Below are 13,000 nucleotides of genomic sequence, written 5' to 3'. Positions count from 1 at the left end.
TTTTTATGTGGTTGCATAGTTACTTCACAACTACATCCAGCTTCCGACTTCATATTACTTTTGTATCACTCGATTTCAATTCTTCTGCTTCTTCTATCCATTTTATTTCCTATTATAGTCATATAATTTGGTTTAGATAACAAGGCTTAGCTGTGTGAGAGGGAGCATTTCCATCACATGGGAGCCTAACTAGGGCTGCAAACGGATGGAAATGCAAGTTGGATCTTGTTGTATTCAAGTCCAAATTCATATCATGTACATTATAAATTCTAATATGAATCCGAATCCAAATTAAATCCAATATAATAAGGTTGAATGGGGACCCAAAGTAGATGTAGCAATACTAGATCTAGAAAAAAACAATAAAAGCTAAGTGAGAAGGTGTTGACTCGTCTGTCTTAGGTTTGACTCTCAGCGGGTATGGGAGCACCTTTAACTGGTGGGCTCAATAAGGGCTTGGGTGTCGTTGACTCCGCTATGGATTTACATTGCAAGTGGCAGGTCCATTAATAAAAAAACTAAGCTCTTTACAATTTAAAAGTAAAATCGAATCCAATTGTAATCTTACTCCAAAGTGGATCCAACATAATTCCGCATTCATATCTTATCCTAATTTGTAGGATCTAGATTCAGAAATAATGTGTTGGATTAGGATAGAATATCTGATTATTTCTGATCTGTTTGCCACCCCTAAAGTAGGGCGAACTAAATCAGGTTTGGGTCATGATTTTTCAACCTGACCTGGATTTCTTGCCAGGTACCCCACCCAAGTATTATATATATATATATATATATATATATAAAATAAATTTAAAAAAAAATTCGGGTCCGGGTATGAGATTATATTTTCGTGACCCAATATAACCCGTTTATACTTATATGGGCGGGTCAGGGTCCGGGTCAATTCTGACCCGACCCGTTACAGCCCTAACCTAAAGTCCAACCTAGGGTTTTGGGGCCGTCGTATATAAAGGAGCAATCCGCGAGGGTTTCCGTTTACTTTACGAGGTGAAGAGTTCGCGAAGAGGAAGGAAGAAGAACGAGCGGGGGATCCTCTCATACCTCCTACGGTGAGACTTTCTCTCTCTCTCTCGATTTGTCTACTCTTTGGAAGCCCTTGTTCAGGGGGTTTTGGGCTATTTTTTATACATTTTTTTCGAGATCATTGTTGTTTTATAATGATTCTCTCTCCCTTCGGCAGTTAAGTTTGATTTACTCTCCAATAATTATAATTTTTTGGTTTTTTTGGCTATTTTTTACCGGCCTATGAGATGCTCGTTACTTTGTTTTGATTTCCGTTTTCTATGGGTTGAGCTTTGTTTACTGCTTGGAGTTTGTGAAATTTAGTGGGATTTTTTGGATGTTTTTTATGCTGGATCCATTCTTCTATGTTGCTGAACTTTTGGCATGTCCGAAGGTGAAAATGACGACCATTCCCGATCCTCTTCTTTGGGAGATCGTGAAGAAGAAGAACTCCTTCCTCGTCAAGCAGTTTGGGAATGGTACGGCGAAGGTTCAGTTCAGCAGGGAAAAGAACAACCTTTACAACCTCAACTCCTTCAAGTATTCGGGTAAGGCTCGCTCTTTGCTTTGTTAGTTGTGGATCGGCATTGTAGGCTGTCATCATATTTGTTTGCGATTATGGGTTTGGCGGCTTGTTTCCTTATTGAATCATGGGTCATGTGGAATTAGAGAGTTCTTGTGGAAGTGGTGTCTGGATTTATAATGTTCGTATTTGCTTCTTCATCTGTCTCCGACGTTTTTGGTGGTACTTGGCATCCACACGCTTTTCTTATGATTTGCTTGTTTTAATCGTTTTGTTGTACTCTTCGGAGGTAGGGTTGCCTTATTGATTTTTTTTTCTTGATTGCATGTCTTGCTATAATGTGGATTCAAGTCCCATTGCTGGAGTCGGGGCCAGTTTGTGTATTGTCTAAAGGAGAAATGATTTTGATTTCACACATTAACGGTTGAATGGTTGGGCTAGACTAGGTCATTTCTCAAGGATAGTAGCTAAGGGCCTTGATACTACTACTTGGATCTGGGACCTACATGCTGATTTTCACGATTGATTTGGAGGATATATCAAGAAAAGTATTTAGAGTACATTTCTGTATCATCATTCTTTGGCTGAGTGGCATGTATTTCCTTAGCAACTGCTTATCCAGTTATGAAGCATGGTGCTGAGTGACCCTATTCCTACTTACATTGGTCCAGTTAATGAATGGTTTTGGCTAATAGTGGGTCAGGAAATATTGAATGGAAATGCAGGTAGGGTGTTTCTGGTAAATATAGATAACCTTTGGATTTTTTCAGATTTTTGGTTGACTAGTGATTTGCAACTTTATGGGATTGCTTTTTTGGAATGCCTTGCGGTCAAGTTTTTTTTTCCAGGCCATGGTCTGAACTGTTTGTGCCAATATGGAAGGCCAACAGTACTCTGAAGCTAGCCACAGATGTAGGGGTCTCTATTCATAATTGGTATCTGTTTGTCATGTATTTTGCTGCTGCTTGGTTTATCAACATCCCATGATCGTGAATTTCTTGTGTGTTAAGATTGTTGTTGCTTTTATGTTGCTTTTCTTATCATAATCAACTTACTGTTTGCATTTAATTCTAACTTGTTCTGTGTGTGAGAACATTTCTTTTCCCCTCTTTTTCTCTTTAACTTTATACTTATGATTTTTTCATGGGTTCTGCTCTCAGTATCTCTAAGTGTGAATACCAATGTTATGGTCATGATCCTTTCCACTTTGTCTTTGGGTTTTCTTCATCATTTGTATCTGGAGTTTGATTTTTGCAAATGCTCTGGTTAATTGGTCTAAATTTTTTTCTTGTGAAATGATTGTGGTTTGTTGTTTAACATAATTGATGCTCTAGGAAGATCTTGTTCTGGAAGCAAGCTTGTCAAGATGATGACTATTCCCGTTTTGTGTGTTTACCCATTATTATTACTAATATTTTTTTGTATTTTTATTCATTTATTATTACTATTATTTTTGTTAGGATTGGCAAACAAGAAGACTGTGTCCATTCAACCTGGTGGAAAAGACCTTTCTGTTGTGCTGTCAACAACTAAAACCAGAAAGCTAAACAAGCCTTCTTCTGCTCAACACAAGTCTGTTATGAAGAAAGAGTTCCGTAAAATGGCGAAGGCTGTTGTTAACCAGGTTTGTGACTTCTAGTCTACTGTTATTTCAAAGTTCTATTGTTTGTTATTTTTTAATGTTTTATGGTTTGCCTGGGCAAAACATGTTGCTGTTCTATACCTGTGTTTGCGATTTGTCAACGAAGAGAAAAATATGATTTCATAGTATCCTGTTTTATAGTGGATGGTTTGTGTATCTAGTTAGGAGTCTTGAACCTTGTGGATATGTTTATTTGTTGCCTGGTAGCTTTGAATAGAATCATGGTGGTCCTTAATGATACAACTTCAAAGTTAGCTGTCACATGATGATGATTGAGTGTTAATAGTCAAGGTTGTAAGTATTGTATGGTAACCCATATCGGTCAGGCTCAAAATAAGATATGTATCGTATCGTAAAAAATTATAAATTTTGAAAAAAATAAATAAATAAAATATTATAAAAAATCAGAAAAATAACAAAAATTCTAAAAAATCACAACACATGAAACAATGATAAAATGCACAAAATGCAACTATAAAATCACATATGAGGCATTTATGTTTCTATGAGCTGCATAAGACATCATCAAACATCAACTATGTCACAAGAACAATGCAAAATATTAAATATCTTGCAATTAAGAACATGCCACAAGACTCATATTTTCATATTACATAAACAAAAATATTATGACAATATTTTTCTCGTTTTTCAATCGGTTTTCACTTATTACTTGAGTGCCTCATTGCCATGTCGAATCATCAGATGTCATCTTTGTTAGAGGAGTGTAGAGCCTGATTTCTACCTTTATAAATATTTATTTTTTGCGGATTCAGTTGGTTGGCAGGAGGTTGTAGGGGGGCAACGCCCCCCCCTCGAGATAGAGATTTTTTGGATTAGCTTTGTAATTTTACTCATAATAAAGATTTTTTTACTTTAACCCATTTTCTTGATCGAAAAGGTGAAAATACAATTTTTTACCGTAACCCACTTCCTTGGGTTTCAAACGGTGGAAATGCACTCTTACTTGAAGAAATCACAAAAGCCCTCTCCGCGGTGCAAAGATCGGTTCCTCAAACGGTCTCACGTCTCCTAGGGTGCGTGAGAAGCTCTCCAGTGTGTCCTATACGAATGATGGTTTCAACCCTCACAAGCTCTTTAAAACCCAAAAACATAAAAGCACAATTTTGCCCATTTTTAAGTCCACAGGCATTGTATCGTACGATATGCACCTTATTGTACGATACGGCACCGTCTCGTATGATACATGTGATACACACCCGTATCGAGATACGGGTGTGTATTGTATTAATCTCTTGCATTGACTATCATACCATATTGTACGATAAGATATGATATGGACAACATTGCTAATTGGTAGGGAATAAAACTTCAGAGCATGTTTGTGGATAGTTTAATTACAAATACAATAATATTCTCACAATATTACCTATGTTTTAAAATTTTCAATATACTAAAAGGACTAAAAATGCATAATCTTATGTTTTTTTCAAACTATCAAAATTTGATAATATGGTAATATTATCATAATGTTATTATGATATTTTTATGTTTTTTACTTTTATTGTCTTTATATCATTTAAACACAAATTTTCCTTACACTGTATTTTCTATATTCTAAAAGCTCTTATAATTTTTCTTTACATTCTTTTGCACAATATTACTGAAACTTTTTCTTTTCTTTTCTTCTAATTTTCATTTTTTATATTTTAAACCTTTGAATGTCAATCCAATCTCACTAATAAGCTCCCTCTCAATCTGGTCTAGCCAGATTGGCATATTGAGGAGTGGGGTGTCGCCTTCATTTGACTAAATCTTTTTGCTGCTTGGGATGGGAAGAAGAGAAAAACATGGAGAACAGTATGGCATTTGTGGATCTTACTAGCGTGGTGGCATATCTGGAAGAAAGATTTTAGGATTTTCCATGGACCGATGGTTCTTTCGCTGTTCTTGCACAATCGAGTTTGAGCACAAATTCAATTATATGCTACAGAAAAATGGAAGGGTTCGGTCATTTGATAGGACTCAGTAAGATCAGTAGCTGCTCTACTTAAATGTCATCACTTTCTATTTTTATCACTTGTTCCTTTTCTGAGTTTTTTGCTGTTTTGTGCTTACCTGAGTGACATCTTGTTATTGTCTAGTGAACCATTTTATCGAAAGAGATCTCTTCCCATTCAAAAAAAATATTCTGCCAATATTTATCAAAAAATGTAGTATCCTATCCATGAGGGCTCCTCCGTTCATCTCTTAGAGTGTCTCGTCAATGTCACCAAGTTGATGAGATGACATGAGTTTGAAACCCACACATGTTCATCCCTTGCTGCAAGGAAGAAGCTGTGTGTACACTGTACACCCTGGCAGACAAGTTGGACCTTGGGTTTTTACACCAATGAACTTGGCGAGCAAGGCGGTTTTTCCCAGTTATTGAAAAATTATAGTATTCCAAGATTTTTCCTTCCCAAGATCTATCTGATGTTGATATATGTGACTTGCATGAACATATTAGGTAATGCTATGTGAATATGTTATTTGGCTCTTACCTGAATGTAGCATGTTATATGAATGAACTATTATTTGGGAATCATAATTGGATGAATACAAGTGCATTCATTCAATGACTGCCTTTGATAGCACATTCATGTTGGTAAAGAAGAAACACAAATCGAACGGATAACCAAAAGTGTAAGAAAGTTTTTTTTTATGATCACTTTAGTTTATACATCTTTCTCATTCGTTCAGATAATTAGGTTTTCCTTTGTTTTTCTTTTGCAAGAAGGTTATCACTCTTTATTTTTGTACTTTCCAAGTTGTTTAGAACTACCTGTTTATCTTGTTTATTTAGTTAATTTTTTTATCATAACAAAATCGATCTCAGTGGGTTAGAAAGAGTGCAGTAGGGGTCCATGTAGATGACTAGTTTGTGGACCCTTGTGATATTCTCATTAAAGCTGATGTTTTGTTGGTTATGCTTGTAAGAAAGTGGTTTGGACATGAATTTTAATATCTTGACATGCGGTTGACATCATCCAGAGTTGAAGGCTTTAGGTACTTGTGATTGCTGTTGTCAGGTCTGAAAGTAGTCTATTGGTGGATGGGACTAAACTTGGCATGGATTTTTGTGGTCAGATGTACATAGATTGGACCTGGTTGAGCTTGATTACGCCCCAGAAGTAGGATTTGGTTATGAATTTATGTTGGATTGGCATAGATTGAACAAGCGTGCAAATTGGATTGTAGATGTACATTTTATGTTGGATGGGTTGGCATAGAGTGTGCAGAAGCAAGAACATTTTGATCCCGGTCCAGGTTAAATCAAGACTGATGAAAGTTGAAAGCAGTGTTATCAGTGTCATATCGTATTGGCATATCACAGTGTCGCAGGGCCATGCGATATGATATACCACCCTGAATCTTTAATGCAATATGATACGATATTCAGTTATTTTAAATTTTATTGTATTTTTGTATTATGTGATTGTTATAATTCATTAGTTTGTTTACTCAAAACCGTTTTTTTGTTTGTTGTCTAATGTGACTCTTTAATAGTAAAACCTTTGTTTTTGTTGTTAGTTTGTTATTTATAGTAGTACATGTGAATTAATTGTTCATAATGATTAAATTTGATTTCCTTTTGTTCTATTTTATTCTATTATTTTTTTTGGAAATTTTCTGATTTTTTATGTTTTTATTTTTTGTGATTTTTAAAATATGCTTCTTTCTGTATCTTACTATATGGTACGATACACCCGCATTGCCAGCCCTTTTGATATGGGTTCCGATATGATAATTACAACATTTGTTGATTAAATGTTCTGAGTGATTGTGTATCTACATTTTAGACATGCTGCCTGTCTGAGAACTAGTTTTTTTTTTGTGGTTTCATGAAAGAAAACAGGTGGTTGGGTTTTTATGATGCATGCAATACATCCAGTATGCGACTAATGTCTGGCTGTTTGGATGATCCTAAGACATTTGAAGCAATGTCTGGCCACAGGATTGCTCGGTTCATGTTTTTGACCATGTCAAGCTGTCCACAGGCATGGTGTCTCCAACATGGTGTTTGTGTTTTTATCATTTAGTTACATGAGTTTAAATGGATCGAATAGTTTGTTTTTCCTGATCTATGTTTGCCTTGTGTTTTTCTTCTGCTCACACATCTTTTTGGGCCTGTTGACTTTGGACTAAACCATCTCTCCCTCTTTGCAAGTTCAAATTCACTGACAGAAGTTTGATAGTGGAGTCTAAATCACACTAGGGTTGTGGTTCACTGTAGTTCTGGGAATTCTTGGCTTGGTGTTCAGCTGATTGGTTTAAACTTGTGTCAAGTCAATTCATGTTGCTGTTACGATACCCTTTCCTATTTATGTTGTTTGTGGAATGCATTTAGAGTTGCCTTTGCTGTGATGAAAAGCTAACAGGTAAGAAGAACCCTTAAAGAGGGCTACTTCAATGAAATATGCTTGTTACGCTTGGCTTCTGAGCAACTTTTTGGTCCGTTCTTCCCCTTCTAGGTTCTTTGTTTTTAGTTCATCAAAAAGAGACTTCCAGTTGTGTTGATATCCTGTTGCCCTGTTGGTGAGGTACGGGTATTGCCTACATTGAGGGGGTTTTAAACCCAACTGATATGGCTTCATGTTAGTCATTAGTTAACATAGTTGCCATATTTCATGCTATTGACTAATGAAAACTTGTTTCAGTATTCTTTTGTTCACACCTCAATTCCATTCAAGTAATTGCTCTAGAAGTGATAGTCGACATTTAATGGGAGTCGCTGCATATGTTTAGTTGGTGGTCAGCTTATTTCTCTCCTTGTTCTGTCAAATCTGGCATAGTTTCTTATCAAATGCAGTTGGATCTTGACTTTTTTCCATGAAGGATGGGGAAACCACCCTCAGCATCCAGAGACCTAGTTGCTCTGGCTAAGCCTGTGCGGTCGCATTCCTGATGGTGTAAAACCCGTAGTGCACCCCATGCCCCAGGTAGTTGCCCAGCTTCGGCTGAGCAAGGGAGAAGCAAGGGCTTACCCCTTGCCCTCATTAATGTAAGGTGTTTGGCACTTGCGTGAATGGAACCCTGACCACCCATCTAGTGGTCAAGGCCCCTTCCACTACACCAAACCCCTTGGGGCTAGTTGGATCTTGACTTGAAACACCAATGTTGAGACGTTTTTTTGTGGTTCTGTTAACTCTGCTACCTGCGTTTGTAATACAGGTTTCTGATAACTACTACAGGCTAGTTGGATCTTGACTTGAAACACCAATGTTGAGACGTTTTTTTGTGGTTCTGTTGTTAACTCTGCTACCTGCGTTTGTAATACAGGTTTCTGATAACTACTACAGGCCAGACCTGACAAACGCTGCTTTGGCAAGGCTGAGTGCTGTTCACAGGAGCCTTAAGGTCGCCAAATCTGGCCCCAAGAAGAAGAACAGGCAGGCAGCACACTAAGATTTCCTTCAGAAAATGAGTGAATCAACGTAAATTTTGCTGCTTCTAGGGAGGGTAGACCTGAGACACAATATTGGCGTTTTATGTGATAAATTTTTTCTCTTTTCTTCTCTTGTTTTTATGTTTTCTTTTTTTTGCTTCACCTCTTGGAGATGGACCCAAAAGTTTGGGTTTTTGATATTGGGTAGTAGACCATGTGTTTGTTATGGATTCAACTTCTATTGCTTTAAGAATACTATTGAGTTACCTTTGTCAGAAATTCCCGATCTCCATGTGATGGATCTGCTCCGAGTCAAGAAGAGCTCCTTGCTTGAACGAGGGGAGCTTTACAGATTTTCAAGCGTGAATGGTCATGTAAAACATATATTGAGCCCAAATTCAAACCAAAATGACTTTGGTTTGGTACCAAGCTGATTTGTGATGTTGGAACACATAACGAGCTTGTACGATGGGTTCACCGGCTGAACTTGAACCAATTTTCCAAAGCTCAAATGATATCCGACCGAACTGAACTTGAACCAATTTTCCAGTGCTTTTGTTCATTCACTCGTACTGCATTCGTGAAAGATCCAAGTTTTAAGTGCTTTGTTTGTTTACCAGTGCCGTGTTGTAATTTGTGAAAGATACTTTTCAAAAGGATTATTTACAAAATCTTACGCCGTTTTCGGTGAGGGTTTTCGTTCATCACAAAAAAAGGTTATTTACAGGGCCATAACTAATTTTTTTTATAATTGGGATTCATACTAAAAATTGATAATTCGAGTGTATCTCATTTTTTACTCAAAATTATGATTTTATCCGTAAGAACAAATTGATTTTACTCTTATATAGACATTAATGAGCATAAAACGATCCAAGAGAAACATGTAATGAGGATGGAATTAGTATGATTTTGAATTTATTCAACTATAAACTGTGGCTGAAAGGAGAATGGTTATCCAGGGTTTGAATTTGAAAAAACTGGAGATGGATCTATGTATGATTTTTTGAACTATTAAAAGTTTTTCAAGGTATCAATTTGAATTAATTAAAGAGGTATACTTATGTAAATAAGCCTTCTGGAGACAAAAAAAGAAAACATGTTCATAATCATGTCATATATGGTTTCCTAACAAAACATGTGCTGCCTGCCTGCATTCAGGAAAAACGATCATCAGACCTTGTACTTTGTAGAGTTTGTTCATCAAATTGTTAATTAAACAGAGTTCTGCTAGTTATGTTCTAGTCAAGCTCAAGCATGCACCAATGCTAAGAAGCAAGTGTTCATGAAAGGTACAGCTGTGATCAACTCTGGATCTGGATCTGCAGCTGTGATCTGCTTTGTTGAAAGCTCAGTTGGAGTAGCCCAATCAACTGCTCCATTGGGTATCCAGCATAGTGACAAATATCGCGAGATTTATGAAAATCTCGCGATAATATGGTGAGAAATTGCCTGAAAGTTTAAAACGGCAATTTCTCGCAAGATTTTCAAAATATCACGAGATTTATGAAAAAACATAAATACCACGATTTAAACATGATATTTACCTTTTAAAAGGCTATTTACCGTGAAAAAGTCATGTATTTTTATTTTTAAATAATTTTTATTAATATTTTCTCATAAAAAATAAATTATATATATTTTAATTTATTTTTTTATTGCCAAGATTTTGCCAAAAAAAATGCGAGATTTATGATTTCTTTTCAATTTCTCCCGAGTTTTTGAAAAGCAAGAAATTGCCGATAAAAACGTTTGTCACTATGGTATCCAGTCATATCCCATGTCTTCCTAGCAAATGTGTTTAGACTGTCAAGTGTCAAGCTGATTCAAATTTGCTTGAAGCCTACTTGGCCTTGGGTAAAACTAACCCCAGTTCCCACAATTTCACTCATTATCTGAACTACTTGCAAGCTCATGCTGCTAACTTTACCTTAACTGACCAAAGGGGGGCTCCGGTTGTCCTAGTGTTGGGACGTGGTAAGTTCAAATCCCAATGGTATTGTTGTGTAACTGGTGGGGGTCGTGAAATCAGGTGCAATATGATTGCACAATTTTTGTGCAAATCATATTGCACCTGATCCTGACTCGTGGGGGTCTGCCTAACCCCAGCTTGCCTTTCAAAAAAAACAAAAAAACTTTACCTTAAAATTGCGAGCACTGCAAGAAGCAATGCGTGAAGTGAGAGTTGAGGAAGAGTGAGAAACGTTTAGATAGCATTTTTTTTTTGGATAGGCAGACCCCCGCCAGTTACACAACTCATATCATTGGGTTTAGAACTGGCAATATCCCAACACTAGGTGATGTGCACTAACTGCTCCTATCTAACATGCGGAGAGCAACACTAGAAGCGCATATAAAACATGCAAATTTTTTAATATTTGGATACTTTGAGGGAAACCCTGACTTAGGTTGTGGGACCTGTGAGAAATGCTGTTATATTAACCATCCTCAAGCAATTGAAACCCCTTGGCGGCCCCTCTTGCCTAGCATGGAGCCTATTCCTTGGCCTTAATGAGGTAAGGGATGCACACTACCCTAGATATTGAACTTTTTATGTCCAGCTCCAACACCTTATTTCATAATTTTTCAATAAATTTTTGAATAAAAATAAGAGGTATTTTTTATGTAATTTCATTGTATTGACTTGAAATGCGAAACAAAGAAATTTCGTAGAGCCAATTATACTTAGGACATATATATCCTCAGAGATATACGCTCAAACAGTCAAGGAGACATATCTCACTCACTAGGCAAAATTAGATAATTTCAAAGAGCCAATCCGTTTCGTCTCGTCGAGATGAAGAGAATAGTATACTCACCTTTTTTTGCAAAAAATATTGGCGGAAACCCTGAAAATGCACGGGCCCAACAAAAATATCTCATGGATCCCACATAAATATCTCATAAAATATTTGGTGGACCCTACATAAATATCTCATAAAATATTTGGTGGACCCTACATAAATATCTCATAAAAATATCTAAGTGAGCCCTACAAGAGGCATATTCGTCCTTATCCAAGAAAGTAAGGGTAAAAAGAAAAAATGGGCAAGTTTATCCCTTGGTGTGGGTGGGGCCCATACCCAAGGAATATAAATACCCTCACCCCTTTAGAAAAATCACCCCCCCTTCTCTCTCTCTAGTTTCTCTCTCCCCTTTCTTCTTTTTATCTTTGTTTTAGCCTAGACCAAGCCCACTGGAGGTGAGCTTGGACCTGCCTGACCCAACTTGAGCCCACTTGAGTCAAGTCTACTTGACCTACCCGGTTAGTTTTTTTTTCTCTCCTTTTATTTTGTGTCTTAGCCTAGGTCAAGCCCACTTAACCTAGACTGAACCCACTTGAGGTGAGCTTAAACCCAGTTGGGTCAAGACCCCTTGGCCTTGACAACTTGACCTCCTCTATCTTTTTCTTGAATAGGTCTAACCCATCTGACCTAGTCTAGCTCGCTTAAAGTAGGTTTGTACTTAGTTGGACCCAAACTAGGTCCAATCTGTTTTGGCCTATACCTCTTCATTTTGCCACAACGATAAGTTCTGCACGAGATGCGCTTGGTTGAGCCATACCAGATGTAAGGACGTGTCAGCCACGACCTAGGAGTTCCTCTACATTGCATTGAGTCACCTCTGCCAGATCTTTGGTAGGTTTGCACATTCTTCTCTCTCTTTCAAGTTATTTATTGGATTAACTGTCATGTATGGTGGGATTTTCCTTATTGTACACCTTTCTAAAACAATATTTGGTTCTAGTCCTTGGTTCACGCCCTCTAGAGCACTATAAGTTTACTTTAGTGTTCACGTGCATACCTTTGCGACTATCTCTCAATATTTATGGTGAGTTATGTTTTGTAGGGTCTTAGTCTTTGGTTTACGCCTTCTAGGCTATTGCAAACTCGCTTTGGTGTTCACGCGCGTATCCTTGTGACTATTTTCCTATTTACTATATATATATATAGTTTTACGCATTTTACTTAGCCCGATGCATAATTTTATTCACCAGACCCTGCTGACACATTTTACTTAGCCCGATGCGTGATTTCATTCACCAAGCCCTACTTTATGCACTTTACTTTGTTGTTACAATGTTATGTGCAGATGCTCCTACTTTTAATAAATATAATTGTGCTATAATAAGCATACAAATGGTGACTAATTTCTTTCGCCCAAAAGTGATCCAAAAGCCTTGTATCATTTAAAACATTGTTTGGCAAAGAAACCCATATTAAAACGGTTTCAGATTTGCAGAAAATCACATTTACGTAAACATCTAAGTTACCAGCGTATGGCCTAACTAAGGCTTAGGTTTTCAATAAACCATGAGAGATGCAATCTACACACAACAATGCACATCTATCAAAAAACAAACATAGCGATTTTCCCGTTCTGATAAGGTGCTCTCCGAGCTAAAAAGGATAATCACAATTTT

General features: G+C 37.0%; 1 protein-coding gene and 1 non-coding gene across 2 annotated transcripts; both read left to right on the top strand.

The window, feature by feature from the left end:
* The first annotated feature begins 990 nt into the window (after positions 1-990).
* Positions 991-8,856, top strand: LOC149828665 (large ribosomal subunit protein eL28y-like). Its single transcript, XM_090016930.1, has 4 exons — positions 991-1,070; positions 1,418-1,571; positions 3,007-3,170; positions 8,472-8,856. The coding sequence occupies exons 2-4, from the start codon at positions 1,424-1,426 to the stop codon at positions 8,595-8,597; spliced, it is 438 nt and encodes a 145-aa protein (XP_089873056.1). The 5' UTR covers positions 991-1,070; positions 1,418-1,423; the 3' UTR covers positions 8,598-8,856.
* On the top strand, positions 7,547-7,637 carry LOC149828666 (small nucleolar RNA R24). The gene has a single exon (XR_016434489.1). It is a non-coding gene; the product is annotated as a small nucleolar RNA R24 (small nucleolar RNA).
* Positions 8,857-13,000: the final 4,144 nt, after the last annotated feature.

The sequence above is a fragment of the Nuphar pumila genome, chromosome 9 (assembly GCF_984573655.1).
Source record: "Nuphar pumila chromosome 9, dmNupPumi1.hap1.1, whole genome shotgun sequence".
In the NCBI taxonomy this organism is placed as follows: domain Eukaryota; kingdom Viridiplantae; phylum Streptophyta; class Magnoliopsida; order Nymphaeales; family Nymphaeaceae; genus Nuphar; species Nuphar pumila.
This window is presented reverse-complemented; position numbering and strand designations above follow the sequence as displayed.

Bases quoted from the DNA above. Each gene is read 5' to 3' on its own strand.
- LOC149828665 (XM_090016930.1), top strand. From the start codon at position 1,424: ATGACGACCATTCCCGATCCTCTTCTTTGGGAGATCGTGAAGAAGAAG. The intron at 1,572-3,006 runs GTAAGGCTCGCT...TATTTTTGTTAG, and splicing joins CAACTCCTTCAAGTATTCGG to GATTGGCAAACAAGAAGACT. The intron at 3,171-8,471 runs GTTTGTGACTTC...TTTGTAATACAG, and splicing joins CGAAGGCTGTTGTTAACCAG to GTTTCTGATAACTACTACAG.